Here is a 21873-nt window from a genome sequence, read left to right on the forward strand (position 1 = left end):
ATCCTCAGAATATCTATACACTTCCAGTGAACATGCTGAGAATATCCCTTAAACATCCCGTTATGAGAAATACTGGTTCAATGGCGTTGAATCTTCCAGTCGTAATTACCCAAATTTTTCTCGCTTATATGCACCAATAGTTTTCCTCGAGCATGGTCACTAGTAGTGTCTCTTAGAGAGAAAGAGAGAGAGAGACAGAGAGAGTGAGAGAACGAGAGGCAGGGAACCAGGTATAATATTCTGGATATTAAATCGCTTTTAAATCGGCTTAACGTTAACTAGTGGCACTTTAAGCTGGCCGGTGAAATGATTATCAGGGCTTCCCACTCCGTTGGACTCTAGCTGTTATCGGCCGTTGATTAATTGTTATGCAATATGACGTCACACCCGCGTCCGGGATTAGAATCCAGTGGCGGCCGCATGGAGGGAGGAGGAGGAGGCTGCGTGTATACATATACGGAGGGAGAAGCGCGAAGTTTCGAGCTAATCCCAGCGAATTTCAGCAAGCCGAACATAGGACGCTGATGAATATTGATACCGCAGCAGCGACTCGACGACGGACGAGGATGAGGGTGCAGGTCCGTCGGCGGCTGAGAATCGCAAGGTGTTGCTGCTTTCTCGTTCGAGCTTCTTGTTCCAATGTTTCCGGAAGAAATCAGCCTCGCTGCTTTCTTTCCTCTTATTTTCTTCGGGGAGGATGATGCCAATTGCTGAAAATTGCATGGAGGTGAATGTTTATATATATATATATATTCTTTTAGGAATATTGTTCTTCTTCGTTGAGATGATTGGAGGGAAGTAAGTGATTAAAGGACGTTAAGGAGCTTCGGGTTATTGTTCCAAATCGCTGTTGGAATTATTTCATTGAAGAGGTTAACTCGATAATTTTTAATTGCTGTGGGTGTGGAATATTGTTAGAATAGTTTGATTTATGGGAATGAATGGAAAAGTATATTGAACTACGAGTATTTGCATAAAAAATAAAATATATGTTTATAATGTTTTATATATAAAAAATGACAGTATATTGTTGTTCAACGTCCATCATGGTGATAGAAAAGGGAAGGAATACGAGAATTAGGGTGGCACGTCGTAGGCTGAGAATCAGACAAGGTTACCTTTTGAAAATTCTGTTATATAAATAATTTGCTGGAAAAGCAAGTCGGTTTTTCGCTTTCTCCACTGCTATTTCCTAAAAGAATGATGCTGTAAATTCTACATATATATATTTGCAATGGGATTAGTGACGAATGTTGATCTTCTTCAACAGCATCACGTAGAAAAAAGGTCGAAAGGACGCACAAGACGAAGATGATTCATCGTGACTGAGAATCGTATCAGGTTCTCCTTCAAGGTCATTGACCTACGATTAAAAAAACAGTCTCGTTACTAAATTCTTTAAATAAAAACACACTGTGATCGTTTTACCTCGCGGGGAAGAGTCGCTATATTATTTTCCAGTGGACATCACACTGAGAAAAAAGCAGAAGACGAGGATGAGGACGGTCCGTCGTCGGTTGAAAATATAGCATCTCGTTCGAGGTCGCTGTTGCACGTTTTCGAGAAGAAAGCCGTCTCGTCACTTTACCCACCATTATTCTCTAAATAAAAGATGCCATAAATCGCTGCGACTTACAGGAGCAGATACTATATATATATATATATATATATACATCTCGCGATGAACGCTGCCCTTCTTCAGCGGCCATTATGCCGAGAAGATAGGACGGAAGGAAGACCCCTTTATCTCGCTAGAGACTCCAGGCGAGAGTAATGCACGGAAATCAAGGGTTAATTCGTCCGTGCAGTAAAGCATTTTATCTGGCTCGAATGGAGCAAGAGAAACAAAGAATTACGGCTGCGGAGGATGGAATGGAGAAATGTTAAATATGCCAATATAGAATTGAATTGCTCGATTGAGTGGGGGAAAGGAGTAGGATGGGGGAGGGGAGAGTCAGCTGGTGAGAACGGACAGTGAAATAATATAAATTATAGAAGTCTATATGGATCGTTCGAGTTCAACACCTGATCCCTACTAAAGATCCTATCGGGAAAATTGAATTCGCTGTCGGGGTGACCGCTGAAACGTATAAGCAGCTCGTAAAATACTCTTTGGCGCACGAGTGACTCGAAGGATTAGCTTTATGGGTAGATAAGGATCCTAAATCCGCTCGGTTTCCACTATGCTAGGCCGAAAATTATTAGCGCGTTTATTCCCGTCGCGTTGCGTAGTCTATATTTATATATGTGTATATATATATATATAAGTATAGGAATAGCATAGAAAAGAAAAAAAAAGTAGAAAAAGACATCCCTTGCTCTACGTGGCAAATGACAGAGAGTTTAAGGTAGGAAAACTCCTTGGGCAATTTTCTGCCAATATTTCAGCAAGTCGAACTATATATATATATATATATATATATTATATAGGCCCGAAGGAAAAGTCATTGTTTGGATGGAGAGAGCAACGGGGTCAATTTGGGTCAGCGAATTGCCTTATTGAGGAGACGAACGACCAAGCGGAGGGACTCCGGTGTCTCAGATGGAACGCTAAATTCACTTACCGTCCAAAGCTACCTCTTTTCGCGTTTCAATTTCCACTGGACAAGGAGGCGATAATAATCTAGAACGTTGGCTGTCTATCCTGGGTATAAAGAAGGGGGGGGGGGGAGAAGGGTCTTTCTTTCTCTCTCTCTCTCTCGATAAGGCAAAAAATCTCGTTCGCCGGGAGGCAGCTAGCGAGGAGCAAAAAAGCAGGGAGGAAACGCTTATTCGGCGTGACAGGAGCCGAGTGACCGAGTCGAGTCGAACGTACAGCTTGGTCACAGTCCGTTTCATCTAATAAACTATATGGCAGACACTTTACTCTCTCCCTGGTGAATTTCACAGTTGCACTCTAACCTAACGCCGCGACATGATATAGCCACGGTCAATCTAATTTGCCCTAGTCTGATGCTCGATACGTGTCTCGAGTCAAAGTTCTATTTTCACGCGTCGCTCGCGTGAGACTCTAGAGAGTGTCGCGCGCGTCCACGCGACGGTTCCATCTAGCGGTGAGTTTTTTTTTCTCGCGCCAGAGTTCTGTCCGATATAATCCGCGGTTGATCAGATTACACGTTGCACAGGGACAACGGAGGCGAGCTTGTAGAGCGAGGGGGAGATCCACTACTACTGCCTGTCGTATCCATCGTTGGGATGAAAGAGGCTCAAACTCACCGCGCCGTAAAATAACATTGTATACCTCTCTCTCTCTCTCTCTCTCTCCTTCTATCTTTCTCTCCCTTTAGTGCTAGTATATTAAGAGAGAGAGAGAGAGAAGCTCGAAACACGAAACTAAACCTCGAGCGTCTTTTTTATTCGTCCCATCCACAAACTCTGTACGTAATACTTAGTTGGCTTAAGTACCGTAGAAGCGCCGGGCACCCGGAGTGGCCAGCTTTCATCCTACCAACGAGCTACACGGCTTAAAAACTTCGATCAAGCGACCTGCGCGACATAGGCGAAAAAAATGTTTAATTCAAAGCTTTTCACCGCTGTGCAGTCCTGAACGAACACCGCGCGCGATGGAGAGGAGATTGCGCTTTAACGAGCAATATTAAGCGTCCGCCACGCTGACAAAAAGACGAGAGAGGATTATAACCTGTACACGCGACGCGCAGCGTGAATTTTCCCGTGGAACGGCGCTAGTGTAGCCGAGAAAATATTCGTCGCGATTTGGAAGAGAAACGCGAGGTATGATTGGGCGTCGTCGATCATCGCGAAGGAGGGGGGAGGACCAATCCTACGGAGAGAGCCCCGTTTGAAATTATTGCGTCTACTTTTCAAAGCTGAATTATACAAATGTCTCTTAATCGCTCGGCGAGTTACGACGATAAGCCGCGCAGCGCGGCACAAGAGGCTGCTTCGACACATACGAATTCTCCTCGAGATTTGGAAGGCAGCGCGATGGCATTTGCATACTCAGGCGATTCCGTTGAATTCCGTCGAATCCCCCCTCCCCACGCCACCGCGCGAGCATCCATGACTTAGTTCTTTCTGCCGTCTCCGATGCAAATTACAATATTCCCGGAGCGTTCGTTCGAATATGAAAATATATGCGTCTCCCGATGAAAATAAGATGCGCGTTGTTCCTCTCTCGATAAAGGAACAAAGCTAGCTGCTTTTCTTTGAGTCTTTATAGGCTGCGAGGCCCGTTAGAATTGCAAAGTGCGTGTGGAGCTTAAAGCTCGGTACACACCTGTACGTGTGTGCGTCGAGGCCGGACGATGATGAGTTTATAGGATTTATGAGTTTTCTGCGGCGTCCTACACATATATATTACACTATATAATGTACGTGTGCAGGACGCGTGACACGGGAATGGTGGAAAAATCAGCAAATCGAATAAAGGGTGAATAATGGCTTTGTTGCGTCATTCAAGTGAGAATCCCTAGAACGCGTTAGCGGGGCGCAAGCTGGGCTAGGTGCCGGCGCTACTGGTGCTGGTGGGGCCATCCCCGCAGCAGCGCCTAGAGCTAGCAGAGCTAGCTAGCCGCTAGCAACCAACTCGCTCACTCACGCCGACTCACGGTGGTGTCGCGACAGTCATTGCACGGGAGGTGGAAGGGAGGGGGTACGGTGCAGCGGTGGGGGGCTTGGTTCGTTCGACTGCGTTCGACTGCCTTCGACTAGCTGTGTTGCCTCTCTCTCTCCCTATATATATACACATAACATAGCCGGCCTCGCGCGCCTGACTCCCCCTTTTCGCGATGCAGGAAAACGCGAAATTTGTAATAGAGAGAAACACCCGGGAATATACGGCCGCCTTCCGGAGCGTCGACGGGTTTTACTAATAACCGATACCCCAAGCCAACCGTGGAATATTATAATTGATTTATCGGGCAACGATACACGTCGAATTTATCAGCGCCTCGCTTCACCTCTCCTAGCTCGCTCGCGCGCGTTCTCCGGCTCGATGCAAACGCGAGAAACCGATCGAACGGAACGCCCACCCGTCCGTTACGCCGCGTCCGGCGTATCATCGCTTCGTTTCATTGGTCGCGAGAAAACTTGGCCAAATTCAACTTTCATCCTCGCTCCGTGTATATAGTATATAATAGTATATGTATGTATATATACCACATGCAGGTATAGGACGAGCGAAACGACCTCGCCGTGTAATAGATTCAAATTTAGGGCCAAGCGCAATCTGTGATTCAGCACCATTAAACACTCTGCAGTATTCTCCAACTAAAGCTTCATCCACACCGAATCTTTCTTCCCCCGACCAGCGCGATCGTAATATTCGTTGTAATGCTTCGCGACCTTTCAATTTCGAATTTTAAACCTAAATCTATATATATATATATATATATATACTTGTACTTGTTGTATCCTCGAACGATAACTTATTTGGTATACAGGAGCAATCAAATCATAAAGCTTACAAGATAAAATCCATTTTAGTGCCAGAGAAACAGAACGCCAAGCGAAAAAAGTTTTATATGTGTAATCGAATCGAGTTTTTAACAATCCAGATCTTCTATTCCAGGACATAAAATCTCTGAGGATATTTGCGCGTATCTGTTCGCGCAAAGGATCCACTGAATTCTTCGATTTCGAATATACAGTCGATTAACTTCTCTCGGCTGGCTATATGCAAACTATGACTACTTGTTTCAGATATATTTCTTTCTTTCTCTCTATTTCTTCTCCTTTTTTTATCATATTTCCATATATAGAAAAATGATTAGCATTACGAAGCTCGAAGATTTCTTAGCTAATTCAACATTATCTATATACACTAAAAAAATATGTTGTATTAATAAATTTTAGATAATTGATTCAAGAATTTTTCATCGCGAATAGTTACCCTTAAAAATTGTGTATATTCAATCAAGCTTTGTACTCTTCAACGAATTAAAATGAAACAATTAATTTAATTATCCTCCATTTGAACCAATAATTTTCATATTACAACAATAAATTTTTATTCGATTGCATCGACGCGTAAATTCACCAACATTTTCTTTTCTATATATACACAAAAGTATAGTATATACAACGGTAAAAAGAGCATACATAAGTGTAAGAAACGAGCAAGATAAAGAAGCTTCTCCGCAGGTCGACGAGTTCTTCCGCAGATTTATATCGCACCGATATTTTCCGCAAATCTCAGTGTTTCTTAATTCGAGGCTTCTCCGCGCGCGTTTCTCGCTCGCTCTCTGCGACGGTAATTCAATTTCCTGACGAATTGCTTGGAACTAAATCAAGGGGTACAGTCGCCTCTAAAAATACGTCAGAACCGTGTTTACCAATTTTTCTACCGCTCGCTTAGCAAAATCAACGATAATGCAGTTTCCCTCCAATTAACATACTGCAACGATCGAGAATTTCTCCAAGAGTTCCAACGATATACATATATACATATACACACACACAAACGAGAATAAACGATCTCGCATCGCGTATCGCATTGTGGTGACGTTTTGCAGGTTTACGCAGGAGGTGGGGGGGGGGGGGGGGGGAGCCAATCGGATTTGCAGGTGGGTCAGAGGAAGCTGTGCATGTGCCAGAGCGAATCTTTGCCTCGGCAGCGTAAAACCTTCGTCACGACATCCCGAAATACGCCTCGTAAGTTTTTATGTCTACTCCACCTCCCGGAGAACTCGATTCGTGCTTCCCGTTTCCTATCCATATACGGGACACGACACGCGTGCAAGAGTGTACGTATAAGAAAAGCTCGCGCGGTGAGCTGGGACCAGCTGATAACAAAAAAGGTCCAACCGGGCGAAGCATCTTCATGAATGAATTCTCTCGTAAATCTTCAACTGTGAAAACCTATATTACGGCTATAAATATATATATATATATATATATTAGTTATCACACACACACACACATGCACACATCACACGCGACCGCAGTCGAGACCGCAGGATGAATCGGTGAGAAAACGATTTGACCAAGTTTAAGTTTCGCACGTACCAGGACTGTTCTTAGCTGTCCTTCGCAAATCCGTCTGGCTGTCGTGGAAGCTCCGAACTGAATACAAATTCCCAATTTCCTCGGGCATATCGGCTAGGCACTCAAGGGCGTGACACAAATGCCAGATGCAATCAACGTACGCCAAGGAAGCCACCGAAAGTGCAATCCCGGCTAAATCCACGTTGTGTGTACCGGGAGTCCCCGGGACACTCCAACTCTTTCCCCTGCACGAAGCGACGCAACTTTCTCCCCGACGCTCTATACGGATTACGCATACTCCAGTAGGAAAAGCGTAAAAACCCAATAAAACTGTTCCGCATTAAGAATTTCCACGACAAATTCTCATCGAGGGTAATCTTTGAAGCTCTCGTGGGTTCAATATTGTCGCTATCTCTGGTATACAGTTGCCGCCATATTCGGTAAGATGCCGCCATATTACCAGAAACCTCCTTCCTTTATGTTGCTGCTTTCCCGCAGACCGTCTCCGTGCAAAACTACCCCCTCATAAAAGTTGACGACTTAAATCGTAGGGCGTATGCCTCGAGCCCCGCACACACACACACACACACACACGTATGTACACGTTCTAGCGTATACCGTAACAACAGAAAAGAGTTTTCTCTCAAGACTTTTCAGAAATTCCTGCCCATTCCCGTTCCGCATCCTGCGCGATCTATTTCGTTACGACGCGGATCCTTTTATCGAATTTATTAATCTCGCCGTGTAGTCGAAGGGGAGGGGGGGGGGGGGGGGGTAATCCTGCGGCCGAAGAAGAGATTCTTAGGGAAAAGAGCAAAGTGGCCGAGGATAAATATGGAGGCTTTAAAATTATTAACGGGATAAATGGTGACTGAGCGCGGATCTCTTTTCAATATGCTCGAAAGTTTATTATATATATAGCATTCTAACAACGGAAGCGAGTTTTCTCAAGATTCTTCAGAAACTCCTACTCAATCCCGTTCCTCGTCCTACGATCTATTTCGTTACGACGCGGATCCTTTTATCGAATTTATTAATCTCGCCGTGTATAGTCGTCGAGGGTTGGAAAGGGGGGGGGGGAGTAAACCTGCGGCCGTAGAGGAGATTCTTAGGGAAAAGAGCAAAGTGGCCGAGTAACGAAAGAACCGAGAATAAATATGAGGGTTTAAAAAGTATAAATGGGCTAAATGGTGACTGAGCACGGACCTCGTTTCAATATGCTTGAAAGTGTATCGCTGATGCAGCACTCTAGTTGGAATTGAGCGTTTTGCAATTGATTCGCTGCAGGTATATATATATATATATTAATATACAGGAGGGTAATAAATAGATGGACAAGAAATTGGAAGAGAGGATAAAGGGGAGAATGTTATTGCTAGAAATGTAATTGGTAAGGACTTTTGGTAATTTTCATATATATATATATATATATATATATATATTGAAAGGTTGTGTGTATACATATACATATAGCTTAGCTTAATACCGCATAGTAAGTAGTACGGTGTCTTGTGTTATACAAAAGAGAGAGAAAGAGAGTGAGAGAGAGATGCAATGTGGTGGTGGAGGGTCTTAAACAAACGCGTTGCTGAACCTCAGGCTATTTCGTTTTGTGGCTAATATGAGCGATGTATGTATGAGGCCACGGCCTCCCATCGGCCAGGGGTGCATAAATATGTGCGTATGCGTCACCGCGCGCATAAGTGCCGATGAGGGGATTTGTAAATGATCTTAACGTCTCGCGTCAATCACTTACGCCATTTCGACACGCTCAAACGCACATACGTGGATCTCGATCGACATCCGGATCCACATTAATTATTATTGGTACCCAAATCTATGTACGACCTTTGCAAACCAACCACGATAAATTCTTATGTTTGTTTCAAACAACTAATTCCGACTAGTATATATATATATATGAGATCCGTACAGAGTTCTTGATGAAAGGAAATGACCCGATGATTTATGCCATCAGTATATATATATATATATATATATATATATATACAGCGTTAGGAAAGCTACGAAATTTTCTTAAGACGACGGAAGTCACGCAAAAAGAATCTTTCAGAAACTGGCGGGGGAGAAATTACGTCAAAAGTCTCGAGAATTTATCGGACCGCTTTTTAAACTCCGTCTTTCCGCGATTAGCATATTATTTCTATGAAAAGACTGCCGTCGGAGAAGCTGAGAGCAACGCAACTCTTCTTCTGGTGAGAGAGAGCAGCACGCGCTCTAATATAATAGCGTACGAAATTGATATTTTAAATGTTACAATGCTTTATATTTTGATAAGTGATAGGTTTCTGCTACTATATTTTCTCTCGAGACGAATAATTTCTTTCGGTGAAATTTTATTCTTCCCTCTTGTTTGTTTATTCAACGTTTATCGCAGTTTGTCGTTAAACGACAGAATCAAAATGTTGATGGTGAAAATTCTGAACTTTTTGATCCTTTGGTTTATTCTTGTATAGTATAGCTTTGTACAAAAGAAGAGATCACCTTTAGACCGTACTTCCGGTCAGCCAATCAAACCGAAATATCGTAGCTCTTTGCCAATTTACATAGGATATACGCGTCTCTTCTTTTTCTCAGCTTCTACATAGAAAAGATTATATAAATATCTCTTAGAAAATAGTATATATGTGTGTATATACTTATGTAAATTTTTGTTATAATATTAAAAAATTGTCATACAAATGGATCAGTTTTTCTTAGCTTAAACTACGAAGCAGTCTTATTATTAATATTTTCGTGAGTTTAGATTATGACTTTAAAACGTACATGATATTAATTTTTAGGCGAAACCGTGATTTGGTTAAAATTGTTTTTAAGCCAAGCTTCGTTGATGAGCAGTGGCCAAGTATAAGGCCAAGGATAATAATTTCCTCTCTTCTAGAAATTGTCTACTGTCGATAACAGTTACCAAGGAAAATTAGCCTTTGGAGCGCGAGCGCGAGGTTTTTCCCCATGAGAGCCGATAAGCATGGAAGCGATATTTGGGAATCGTATGAAGGTAAGTCGTAACAATAAGAATGCTCACTCACCGATAGTTTTCTGATAAATAATGTTTATAAATGCAAAGAGTTACAAATTTGTTACTATAAATACACATCTTCATATATATGGATAAAAGCAAGTTCACACTTGTGAGATTTTAAAATTATTGAATTCAGATAATTCAATGTTGAGTAAAATATACACCATGATTGGCCTATTCAGTCAATTTGCCGCAGCGCTGAGAGTTACTTTAAACGCAAATAATCAATTGGGGATCCACTATTGTCGATCCTTGGAAAGATTTAACGAATCATTTGACGTATCGCTTGATTGTGGCTGCTGCTTCTTATGGATCGTTGTCATGTCAAGCATCGCACCAAAGTCTGGCTTAATGCTAGAGATCGATAGATCCTCCGAAGCTTGATAATCGCTTGATCTGTTCATTTTGCTTGATTCATTTTGATGATCCGATTTTTTTCTCTCCGTTGAATAATCCTCAGCGCCAAGTGTAAAATTTCTCGATGATTCAGGCGCGGGCGCTGAGAGATTGAAAGGCATTTTCATTGAATCCACGCTGGTATAATCAGTTGCTTTACGCTCGTTTCCCTCCAAGTCCCTGGCAGGGGACATTTTTCCAAGCGGTCCAAACAAATTAGCGATATTCCGCATATAAGTCGAAGGCGATGGGGAAGAGGTACGTGCAAAATCTGCGATGGAAAATCCTGAAAGCTTTGCCAGATCGTTTGTGGAAAAATTAGCCAGTTTTGAGAGATCAGAAAATTTGCTTATCTGCTGAGTGATATCGGCTAGAGGGAAATCAAGGGACATCGATGACCGTGCCTTATTAACTGCAGCGTCCGTCACAAGACTGCTCGACAGTTTGGAGAAATCGCTAGGTGCGAAATCGTAGTCACACTTTGCGTTCTTCACGGAAACCGTAAGCTCTCCAGATTGAAAGCTTGCCATTGCGTCCGATGAAGGCATTCTTTGTTTCGTTGAGAGTAAACTGTTATCCTTTATCTGAGTTATCGATGCTGCATCACTCAATGCATTACCCTCTTTTTTCGAATTATCCCGCGAAGTAGAGGGTTGCAGACCAAATGACTTTGAAGTCGGAGTAATTATAGCACTGTCCGATTTAAAATTGACAGGTGCCAGGAATACTGTACTGCCGGATGAAAGATTAACGCCAGCTGGAACTGATGGTACCAAACTTTCTGAGACCGGGACGAGAGGGAATTTCACAGCAATGAACTCGGAAGAAGCCGAGTCCTCTGAACCAGGGCATATCATTTCCCTGATAACATCCCAATAAGAACCGTTTGATCTATTTCGTCCGGGGAGTTTGGAAGCTAAAGAGCACTAAAAATTGTAGATGATATTATTTTTACTGTTTCAACCAGCTAAATTTCATTGAATGGATGTCGCATTTCTTACCCTCAGACGTTCGAGATAAGTAGTATTGTTATTAAAATTTGTGGTAAAATCAATACCACCCTCACTTCTATAATACTCTATGCATCTCCTCTGTAAACAGAATTATGCAAATAATAACTTCATGAATTTCATTTAAAAAATATTTTCAAGATTTCCCACTTACTATTTCTTCCAATGTATCCTGAGCAAGGAAATGTTCTTGTGATATGGTATAACTAAGAAGCATTGGACGTGGATATTCGTGTGGTCTATTTTCTGGTGGAGGTAATGACCAGAAGACATTAAAATTAGACTCGTAACAGCTACCATCCATATTATAAGGAGCTAAAAGCAAATGAAAAAATATTGCATAAAACAAGAAACAATCATCATTTTAGGAATAGCATGCAAATTGAAGTACTTACAGCATATTAATCCAACACATGGTGTATAGCCATTGTCACTAGGACCTTTCATTTTAATCTCATAATCAAGCTGAGAATCAACATCACGCAATGATGGAGAAGCATGAGATCTAGGATGGGAGTGATACCAGCCAACCAGTGTAACCCTTTTCCATTCCATGGCTCTAGCAATTTCTGCCTCAACTGCAGCTGCAGCTGATTTCTCTTTCCCAGAATAACGGCAAGGAAAAGCACATGTTATAGATAAATCTGAAATTTTAAGACACATAATTTATTTTGAGCTATCCACAAAAGTATTAGCAGAATATAAAATTGATTGTATCATAAATTACTGTGTGAGTTTATATCCCAATGTCCACCTAAGTAGCCACATACTTCTTTATCTGTTAAATGACAATGCAAATCAACAAGCAGAGCTGCTGTTGTTGTAATTGTCACTAAGAATGGTTGTATTTTTCCCAATGTACTGAAGGACGTAAGCTCAACCATTGTACTCATATCCCTGCAAAAATGAGAATGAAAAAAATATGAAAAGGTAAATAGCAGCTACTTTTTATTTTAAAATGACTTACATTGCATGACTTCTTATGCCAAGATTAGCATGTTTTACAGGAACACGAACCACCTGTATGGATGGATTAGCCTGAGATTTTTCCAAGCTTTCTTCCATTGCTTCTACTGTTGGCATACTTTCCATCATACTTGTAGTTTCTCAATTTTAGCATTTAACAGATTAACGACATATTTCATGGAAAAACGTCTTTGTATCTCATCTGTACATAGCTATCTTATGAATAACTTCTATATTATAATAAATATTATAGTATTTCTTAATTTTTAGTTGTGTAAAATATAAACAACAAGCGTGATCGAACTAATTAAACATTAAGCTCCAGGTTCAAAGGGTCCAAAGGGTCCACAGTGACGCTCAGGAGGGCTCACTGCTCAGCCCAGGGCCGAGTCCGGACTCTGGACTTATAGTAGGGCTGATCGACTATCGAGCTGATTGGACCATTTGGACCGATTAAACAAACTTAACGTCAGTAGAGGGTTGAAAACTGCAAAAGGTTGCTGGGTCGTAGTGTTCTAGAGAAGTAAAATTACTGTAATGTATCTGTAATTAACTAACACTGACACTGACAGTTACTGAAAGTCTAAAAAGTCGTCTGGACAGTCACAACTACGGATGTAAACATTAAATGGCGCTCCATATGCGCATCATATAGGTTAAGAACTTATGCTTTTTATTTAATCAGACGAGTCATTACAATCATGACAGAATTGAGTAAATGGGAAGATATAGAGAACGATGGTAGTAGTATATTAATTTAATTTTTCACATATGTCTTATTAACATCATAATAAATAAATGTAAATTAACTTTATTTGCAGAATTCTTTAGGCAGTTCTTGGATGGTGAACAGAAGCCCAATGATATTAATCAGCTGCTATCAGTAGCACAACAATTAAATAAATTAGGGCAAGCTATTCAAGTATTAAATATCGAGTTACAGAAACAAGTTTTAGCCAACCATGAAGATTTACTATCCCAAGCTACTTGGGTTGAAAAACTCGAATCTGTGTTATCCATCATGCAATCTCATTCTCTTGTTAGCTACCTAATTATTTAGAATAAAATCATACTTTTTTAAAAATGTTTACATAACTTTTTTTTTCAGAGTTTATTATCTGCTGTAGAGCGCCTTAGGGGAAAGATAATTGATCCATTCCATCGGATAGAAACTCAGACTTTAGTCTTAACACGGTTGCATGAAACATCAGATTTATTAAGGAGGGTAGCCAGAATCCAATATTTGTCTAAAAGGTTATATGCTCAAATGACTAACAATGCAAATGGACCAGATATAATTAAAGCTGCTAACAGTTTACAAGAGTTGGAACAGTTGATGCTAGATGATGTGGATTTAAATGGATTGGATATTATTGCGGATGACAGACAAGTGATTAAATCTCACAGATCAACTGTGCAAAGAATAGCTACTCATATTCTGAAACAAGGTCTACAGACAATGGATAAAGTCAAAGTATATAATTTAAAATTTTGATTGTTACCATAATTGTTAAAGAAACTTAATGGTTATATGTAAATTTTTAGATTAATGCTGCAGTACAGGTATTTCAAAATCTGGGTATCTTAGATGTTTCTATAGAATCTGTAGTAAATTCTGCATTGAATGAAGTAGAGAGAATAGCCACAGAATCTTTAGACATTTCTTTATCAGTCAATCAAGATTTAGGAAAAAGAGGTGGGCCTGGGAGAGCAGCAGTTCCTTCTCCAGGAACATCTGGAAATCTGCGATCTAAAATTTGGGAAAATCTTGAAAGGCTATTTCAAGACACAATTTACACACAATGCTTACAGGTGAAAATTAACAGTGATGTAAACTCTTGCTTATTTAAGATAATTAATAATTACTTTTAATACAGATTGAGTTATTGCAAAGAGTTTTATTAGAGCATCACGCAAATGAATTTAAAGAGTTAACAGAGAAATTTTGGGTTAAAGTAAATGGTGTATTAGCAAGAGTACTCTTAGAGCGTGCTCAGAGCTCTTCTTTTGTAAAGCAAGCTTTAGAGGGAGAATATCCCAAATTTTTAAGGATCTTTTTGGATCTTGGGAAGCAGCTGAAAGAGAGATCACAGATTATTGGTGCTTACACAATTGAGTAGGGTCACAAATACTGTGATAAATTTTTAAACATTAAAGCTGAAAATTCATGAGATTCTTATTGCAGTCGAACTGTCTTGTCAGCATTTGAGAATGCGTATCTTTCGCGATCAGTATCCAGATTGTTAGATCCAGTACACACAATGTTTTCGGGCGAAAATTTACCAAGTCAGGATGTAATCGATCAGTTAATACGTACAATAACAAAGTAGCTAATTTTTAGTTAACATAAAAATTATTATAATTAATTATATTTTACGACTATTAAATAATTTTAGTGAATTGAGCGTCTCTCTAGTGGATAATGGATTGATTATAATCGTTGCTCGAAACATTGGCAAAGCAATTAGGCTCTTCTGTTTGAAATGCGAGCAAAGCTTTGTAACAGGGGGCGAAGGTAGCCAAGTCATTGATTCTCCAACTCCTGGACAGCAAACCAATGTAACCATAGCAAATTTATTATTTTATCTTTCTACACAAACCAGTAGAGTTATGGCAAATTTAGCTAGCGGACTGCCTACAGAAGCAATAGCAGTAATAACCAACGCTCTTAAAGAAACGGAAGAGTTAACAAAGAACGCTCTTTCTCCATTGTTAGCCTCTATAACCGATGCAATTGAAAGCATCATCCTAACTATTCACGATGATCAGGATTTCAGGGAGTATGTATTTAACTTTTTTCAGGTATTTGTTTCAGCTCCAATTTAATTAATTTTCATTTTATATTTAATAGTTTGAGTAGCCCTCTAGGAAAAGAGATCGGTTGCTCGCTATACATAAGGGAATTGCAAGGATTTATTTTACGCTCGGTCAACACGTTTCTTCTACCTTACAAAAATCAAATCGTTATTGCAGAATGGTGAACGAAATTGAATTTAAAAACGCAATTTGTCTTAATAGTGATGTAATTAAATTAATTTTGTTTTTAGTTGCAAAACGGTTGCTTCAAGATGCATCGAATTGTTTGTAAGGCATGCATGTTTATTACGGCCATTGAGTGACTTTGGAAGAGCCAAACTCATTATTGATATTGGTCAGGTAGGAATATTAATATGAGAAAACATTATGTAATAAATGGAATAATGCAGTAGCTTCTTTGACAGAGTAGATGGAGATAGCTTTAGCGCCATTATGTCGGGGTGGTCAATTAAGCATAACGGAGCAACAACAGTACAGAGTTTTGAGAGGATTGAAAGCACTGCTTCCGTTATGTCCAGAAGAAATGGTAGAAGAAGTCTTAAAAGGGAAGGGTGAAAGTAGTGTACCGGCCTCTTTAATCCTCCTGCATTTATTTTCTACTGCTCCTTCTGAACTGCTCTCTCCACATCAAGTAAGCAGACAATCTCATTATAAAAGTATAAATTTTTATTGGTTATTTAAAGTAAAAATAAAAATCACAGAGCACAGGATGGTCTTTGGGACGACTGTCACATTGGATGGATGGCCACCCTAGTGAGAGAGACAGGCTGTCTTTATGCTGTGGGCCCCTTGAAAGGTATCAATTGCTCGTTCGCCAGCAAAACCTTCCGACATTCCACCCTCTATTCCCAATAATGATGAAATTGGCTAACTTAAAAGATCAATGAATTTGTTATACTATATTTTACTTAGCATATTTCTTAACTAAAATAATTGCTGTGGTCAATGCTATTCCTATTATAGGCCACCAATTGTATGTTTTCTTTGGTGCAATATAAGATGCTGGTGAATCAAGATAATCTTTTCTATCGATCTAAAATTAATGTAACAATTACATTACTAGAAAAATTTAGTCTCTTAAAAATAAAAGCCATTAGCAAATAGAAGCAAAATTTTTTTACCTTTTTAGCTAAACGTTTTATTGCATTAAGTTCTCTTTTTATACTGGCTAAAGATTGATCTATTTGGTTTAAATAATCTTGGCATTCTCGTTTTTCCTTTTCATCTACCATTTCAGAATTTTTTAAGTCATTAATGACATAATTCAGGCTGGCTCCAATAACGTGCAGCTGTGTAGCTGCATTACCCAGAGACATAATGCCATTGTAAATACTAAAAAGTAGACCAATTTTAATTTGTTTTTTAAAAAACTATAAATTTCTTTTGAATTTACCTAAATGGATCAGATTTATGAACAAGCTTTAAGGTTTGAGCATTCCATAATTTGCTATGGAATTTATACAGACAGTCCAAAAATCGTTTTCTGTGGATACTAATCATAATACCTAATCTTAATAAATCCTCTTCAGTTAATTGCAAAAATTTGGCTAAGGTCATATTTTGAAAAAGATGACTATACATTTGAAGTCCCATTCCATCCAATACTATTAAAATATCATAAATTAACCGTCCTTCAGGTATATTTAAAGAAGGAAATATATCTTGCCATTTCTCTATTTTGCTTAAGCTACAAGAAATAATCGCTTCTTCCTTGTTAGAGCTTAATACTGAAAATATCTATAAATAATAATACAGTTGTTAAAGAATATTATTTTTTAACATGTAACAATGTATAAATACAAACTTCATGATACTCTTTTGCAGAAGCAATGTCTGCAGCTGTTAAGTTACGATTGTCTTTTATATCAATTCTTGCATTATTCTCCAAAAGGAAGCACACTGTATCAAGTCTATTTGCTATTGTAGCATACATTAAAGCCTATGAAAAAATAATATTAACTGAGGTAGAATATTAAAACAATGTATATATTTAATGGTAGTACTGATAGTTGTCACTTAACTCTCAAGGGAGTCTCAAATACTATAGCATATGTTATCTAAACTATAGATTTCAAGGCTTCCTTATGGTTGAATGAAAACTATGAATACAGCCATAAATGTGCAAAACATACTGTTCTTCCTTCAGAATCTGTTGCATTGATATCTTTAACATGCTGCATGAGAGATGACAAGAATTCTATATTTTTAGATTTACTTGCACAAATCAATGGAGTCTCCCTATATTTTAAGACAAATTTAAATTACCAAAACAAAATTATAATGAAACAAAAATATTCCTATTCTTAGCTTTGACTTACCTTAATTTATTAGTATCATTGGCATTAGCTTTTGCTTCGATTAATAATCTTAAACATGCAAAGCAATCATCAGCACTGATATTCTGGGAGTTGCACAGTGATATAAGTGGAGTATATCCATCTATGAAAAGAAAAAGTATTTATTAAAATTGCAGTATATTCTGCTATACAACTTGTAAGAATTAAAAAAATACCTTTATGTTTATTAGGATCAGCACCATGAGTAAGTAAATATTCTACGATATTAGGTTTTGCAGCTAAGCAGGCATATAAAAGAAGCGTCCAGCCAGTATATAAGAATTCATTTACATCATGGTTAACAATATACTCCTTAACAGCATTAAGCTCACCATTGGTGCAATCATTAATTATACTATTTTCAATACTAATTTTGTTTATCTGAACAAATTTATCATCATTTGAATCACCTTTCTGAAGTGACTTTTTAGACACCGACTTGCTATTAAAATACTTTCCAGGTCGATTTTGTTTATGTCTAATAGGCTAATCAAAACTTTTCATTAAACTTTTTTACTAGTAATACGAAGTAGTATAGAATATTTACCTCATCGAATGTAAATTTTTCATCTTCATCTTCATCCGACATACCAGCAGGCCTAGTAATCATATCGCTTGGTTTTTTTCAACCCTTATTACTTTATAAAGATAAAACGACTTTTCTTAATTTTTATAAAAATGCTTTTATAACAGAAAAGCGCGCAGAACGTGAGTGACCGCGTGCAGCCGAAACAGCACTAACAGAGTAGCGAAAAATATGATGTGATTGGTTAAATTGAAAAAGTGCTGACTGTTTAACCAATCACATCGAGTGTAGTACTCTACTAACTGTTTACAAAAAATTCAATGCCGAACCGAATGACCCGAATCCCAAAGAAGCAAAGCTTCAATTTCAGTTTAGACTAGCGCCGTTTGGCGATTAAAAACAAAGACGAGATAGTTATAGGCATTATATTAAATTTTAATTTGTAAAAATTGATTTTAGTTAAGACGCTGATAAGATCAACCACTGTGCTATAGATTATAGGGACACCTGGAGAAAATAAAGAATATATTGGAAAATGGTACAAAAACTATTACCCACACATTACCTACTATTACAAACCTACTAAACCTGTAATTTTTATGCTATTTTGTTTGTATAGTGTGCATTCGAGATAGGTTTAATTTTGTCATTGCCCCTTAATTATAGATATTTATGTGTACAACTACAAACAAATATATACATTTTGTTAGTATCGTTAATCAGATATAATTGACTAGGATTTAGTCAGCACATCAATTTCATATTGAAAAATTAAATAAACAATTTATTCAAATTGAGAATATTAAGGAAATAAAAATAATACAAAAGCAGAATAAAAAATTAACAAGTATATTTAGTACTTTTATTTCTGTTTGAATGACTTATGTATATACATATAATTCTGCTTTTTTTAAACGAATTTTTTAACCAATTTGTGACCTGAGCTTCTTTAGCATACCAAAAAGAATGATTAGTTGATGGTGTATGAATGAAAACATAATGATCTTAAAATGCAAGCTACTATGTAGCAAAACCTACTCCTGAGCAGCTTCATCACATTGTCAGTTCCTGAAACATAATTTTTGGATCATTATCTCAATCATTACCATATTTACAAACTTATTTCTATATATAAAAAATATTCAGTCTGCCAAGGATTTCTACACAAATTTTATTTAGAAAAAAATAATGAAACCACAATAGAGATCATCCTTTACTTATTATAAAATAAAAAAAAATGGTAAGTTTTTTCCAATAATTTACCATGATAGCATTAACAATATCATTTGTATTGTTCTTGAGAGCTTTGATAGCTTTCCCTCTGGAAACATTTGCTTGACACATCACAAGCTCAATATCTTTCTCTTCTACACCAGAATCATCCACTTCTTCCTCTGATTCTTCTTGTATAGGAGCAACAGCCTAGAAAGGAAATGAATTATTCACTATTTTGAAAAATCACATAATTCACAATAGTTAGCAACTATTTATTTACAGGAGTACTGCCACCAGCTTCTGTAGCTGGAATCACTGGTGGTTCCTTAAACTTCTCTGCTGCTGCTACTTGTGCTTGCTGACTAAGGTCCTCAATCTAAACATTAATAAAGCTATAAATTATCTGCCTTCAAAAAACAAGAAAAATAATTAATTAATGCATTTTCAGACTGCCAAGGTTTTTTCAACAGTATCAATCTGAAGAAACTTGCAAAACTATTGTTTTTCATCAGTTGCAATATCTTTATCAGGCATGGAACGTAAAACTTTCTATGGGGAGTGCATAAAAATTCATTTATTTCTGTATATTTTTAAGAGATATCCTTTTTCCTAGTAAGATTTTTTTTATTGCAAATAGAAAACAGCTGTAAAAAATTTCTGTACAAAAAATTGCCATCTCTTATAGACAATATCAACATTTTCTAATTTTATCTATGCTTTTATCCTAGGCATATGTAAGTGCCTCACCTTGTATAACTATTATAAACAAAGATTTTTGTGGTAAAATCTTTACCTTGGATTCTCCAAATACTATGTAAGTATCTGAAGCTGGATTTTTTAAAACATCTGGCTTATTTATTACAAACAGAATATTTTTTGACTTGCGAATTGTTACTCTGTTAACACCTGTGACCTGCGTTAAACAAGAATAATTTAAATTCATTGTTCTTATTTATAATTATAGTAAAGATAAAAAAATTTACAGGTTTTAATCCTAATTTACTCATTAACTTCCTGGCTTTTTTCTCTCCACGACTTTGCTTTGCTTTTGAAATCATATCAATTGGCAGACCAGTAACTGTAGTCCCTGGAAAGCCAACGGCTCCTCCTGCACTTGCATCTTCCAAATCAGGTATGGTGCCTTCGGAGTCTGTATCTGTATCTGAATCAGCAGTTGCTGCCTCAACTTTGGTTGGTTCGGAACTGGCCGCTTTGTCAAGTTCCGTTAATTCGGGCATGGTTAAATTGCTGTAAATTTAACAAATTAAAAATAAGAAAACTTTATAACGAGGGAATTACCGACTTCGCAAATATTTGAACACGTGCATTCACGGACCTCTCTTTGTGCTTTTCATCAGTTAAATTAGATACTACTAATAATGTAAACTGTAATAGTTAAAGTTTATGCTCTTTAATATAAAAAAACTTAACCGAAGTGCTGATGGTAAGAATCCACAATTGTCAGTTATTTCCTACAGAATAAATGTTACCATGGCGTCCAAAATTTTTGAAAGAAGTAAGGTTTATCTTTAAATCGGTTGTTGGTTTCAATATTTTAAGCGTTGTATAAAAATATAATATTCGATTCAGCGATATTTTTTGTTAGTCATTAAAATTATTAAACAAGTATTATTCTATGCACAGAAGATCTGAGATTTGGACAATGGATTTGTTCAAGCATTTATTGTTGTTGATACAGTAAAGTTAACAATATGATAGAGAGAGAGATATTATTTGATAATTCTTGAAACGATTTGCAACTACTTATTTAACGCTAGAGCTACGATGCAGGAAAATTCAATTGATTTACCTTGATTGCAGATCCGCTGACGGTCGGGCAATGTTTTTTAATACGTATGAAAATTTGTGACCAGTTTACAATTTTCTACCATCTGTCACATTTCATCGTATTTAGGAACACTTCATTATCCCTCTTCATCTCGATCCACACTCCGCCAAAAGAATATCATTTTATGAACCCTTGACGTTTATAAATCAATAATAAAATCAGAATATATATTTTACAATTCAACCACTATTGCATATAGAAATGGCAACTTTATTATAAAAAGCTGTATACATGAAAATTTGCAGTTGCTTTAACTATTTAATAATAGCAATTTTATATTTTTATACAGATGAAATTGATTGAAATGATTTATCATTTAGTTTGAGCCAATCCATTACATAAATATAGAAACCTGTAAATTCTATATAATAAGAGAGCTTTTTAAATATATAATAAAAATTATATATATACACAAATGTATATATTACATTTAAAATCGAGTTTTATTTGTAAAGGGACAAATAAATGAATGACAAATGCTTACTTCCGCTTTCTGCTAGCATTTCGCGTGGCAGCAAAAATGGCTGATATATTTTTATTAGTCAAAAGAGTGAGTCCAGCGATTAAATGACGCAATTCGCCTATACTGTAATTAGAAGTTTTCATTGTTTTAGTAGTTTAGAGGCTCGCAATATTCTTTTAGTTATCGCAAACGTATGGTTATGAAAATACAATTGTAAATGCATGAATTTAATGGTGTTATATAAGGAAAATCGATATGCATGGATAGTTTGCGCAAAGGCTGAATTAAGGACTTTTGCGCAGGACTG

At 37.6% G+C, this 21873-nt stretch overlaps 4 protein-coding genes across 6 annotated transcripts; 1 reads left to right on the top strand and 3 right to left on the bottom strand.

Moving 5' to 3' along the window:
* Positions 1-10001: 10001 nt before the first annotated feature.
* On the bottom strand, positions 10002-12496 carry LOC136773045 (uncharacterized). Its single transcript, XM_066726388.1, has 6 exons — positions 12362-12496; positions 12122-12291; positions 11790-12038; positions 11549-11709; positions 11386-11475; positions 10002-11310 (listed from the first exon to the last, which is right to left on the bottom strand). Exons 1-6 carry the CDS (start codon positions 12487-12489, stop codon positions 10228-10230), a joined length of 1881 nt encoding a protein of 626 aa, XP_066582485.1. The 5' UTR covers positions 12490-12496; the 3' UTR covers positions 10002-10227.
* Positions 12497-12968: 472 nt separating this feature from the next.
* fws (four way stop) lies at positions 12969-16064 on the top strand. 2 transcript variants are annotated; one of them, XM_066726386.1, is made up of 11 exons: positions 12969-13101; positions 13182-13399; positions 13469-13834; positions 13906-14172; positions 14238-14476; positions 14546-14686; positions 14757-15140; positions 15212-15337; positions 15408-15516; positions 15587-15808; positions 15879-16064. In XM_066726386.1, the coding sequence occupies exons 1-11, from the start codon at positions 13062-13064 to the stop codon at positions 16062-16064; spliced, it is 2298 nt and encodes a 765-aa protein (XP_066582483.1). In that variant the 5' UTR covers positions 12969-13061. The 2 variants fall into 2 exon arrangements, with proteins under 2 accessions (XP_066582483.1, XP_066582484.1); XM_066726387.1 differs by lacking the exon at positions 15879-16064 and having other exon boundaries at positions 15582-15729.
* On the bottom strand, positions 15826-18759 carry LOC136773047 (ankyrin repeat, SAM and basic leucine zipper domain-containing protein 1-like). Its single transcript, XM_066726393.1, has 8 exons — positions 18061-18759; positions 17690-17999; positions 17496-17616; positions 17310-17415; positions 16982-17116; positions 16571-16914; positions 16299-16509; positions 15826-16210 (listed from the first exon to the last, which is right to left on the bottom strand). Exons 1-8 carry the CDS (start codon positions 18121-18123, stop codon positions 16082-16084), a joined length of 1419 nt encoding a protein of 472 aa, XP_066582490.1. The 5' UTR covers positions 18124-18759; the 3' UTR covers positions 15826-16081.
* Positions 18760-18887: 128 nt separating this feature from the next.
* On the bottom strand, positions 18888-21224 carry Nacalpha (nascent polypeptide associated complex protein alpha subunit). 2 transcript variants are annotated; one of them, XM_066726394.1, is made up of 6 exons: positions 21065-21224; positions 20238-20502; positions 20048-20167; positions 19535-19630; positions 19303-19461; positions 18888-19107 (listed from the first exon to the last, which is right to left on the bottom strand). In XM_066726394.1, the coding sequence occupies exons 2-6, from the start codon at positions 20490-20492 to the stop codon at positions 19093-19095; spliced, it is 645 nt and encodes a 214-aa protein (XP_066582491.1). In that variant the 5' UTR covers positions 20493-20502; positions 21065-21224; the 3' UTR covers positions 18888-19092. The 2 variants fall into 2 exon arrangements, with proteins under 2 accessions (XP_066582491.1, XP_066582492.1); XM_066726395.1 differs by lacking the exon at positions 21065-21224 and adding an exon at positions 20686-20983.
* Positions 21225-21873: the final 649 nt, after the last annotated feature.

The sequence above is a fragment of the Prorops nasuta genome, unplaced genomic scaffold (genome assembly GCF_024137725.1).
Source record: "Prorops nasuta isolate Cenicafe-Biocafe unplaced genomic scaffold, Cenicafe_Pnas_1.2 PNAS00004, whole genome shotgun sequence".
Taxonomy (NCBI): Eukaryota; Metazoa; Arthropoda; class Insecta; order Hymenoptera; family Bethylidae; genus Prorops; species Prorops nasuta.

Coding starts and splice junctions, on each gene's coding strand:
- LOC136773045 (XM_066726388.1), bottom strand. CDS start 12,489: ATGATGGAAAGTATGCCAACAGTAGAAGCAATGGAAGAAAGCTTGGAA. Junction 12,039..12,121: donor TTGGGATATAAACTCACACA/GTAATTTATGAT, acceptor TTAAAATTTCAG/ATTTATCTATAACATGTGCT. Junction 11,476..11,548: donor AGGATACATTGGAAGAAATA/GTAAGTGGGAAA, acceptor TTCTGTTTACAG/AGGAGATGCATAGAGTATTA.
- fws (XM_066726386.1), top strand. CDS start 13,062: ATGACAGAATTGAGTAAATGGGAAGATATAGAGAACGATG. Junction 13,400..13,468: donor TCATGCAATCTCATTCTCTT/GTTAGCTACCTA, acceptor TTTTTTTTTCAG/AGTTTATTATCTGCTGTAGA. Junction 14,477..14,545: donor ATTGGTGCTTACACAATTGA/GTAGGGTCACAA, acceptor TTCTTATTGCAG/TCGAACTGTCTTGTCAGCAT.
- LOC136773047 (XM_066726393.1), bottom strand. CDS start 18,123: ATGATTACTAGGCCTGCTGGTATGTCGGATGAAGATGAAGATGAAAAA. Junction 18,000..18,060: donor AAAAATTTACATTCGATGAG/GTAAATATTCTA, acceptor AGTTTTGATTAG/CCTATTAGACATAAACAAAA. Junction 17,617..17,689: donor TGATCCTAATAAACATAAAG/GTATTTTTTTAA, acceptor TTCTTTTCATAG/ATGGATATACTCCACTTATA.
- Nacalpha (XM_066726394.1), bottom strand. CDS start 20,492: ATGCCCGAATTAACGGAACTTGACAAAGCGGCCAGTTCCGAACCAACC. Junction 20,168..20,237: donor GTAAATTAGGATTAAAACCT/GTAAATTTTTTT, acceptor TGTTTAACGCAG/GTCACAGGTGTTAACAGAGT. Junction 19,462..19,534: donor AAGCTGGTGGCAGTACTCCT/GTAAATAAATAG, acceptor TTTCCTTTCTAG/GCTGTTGCTCCTATACAAGA.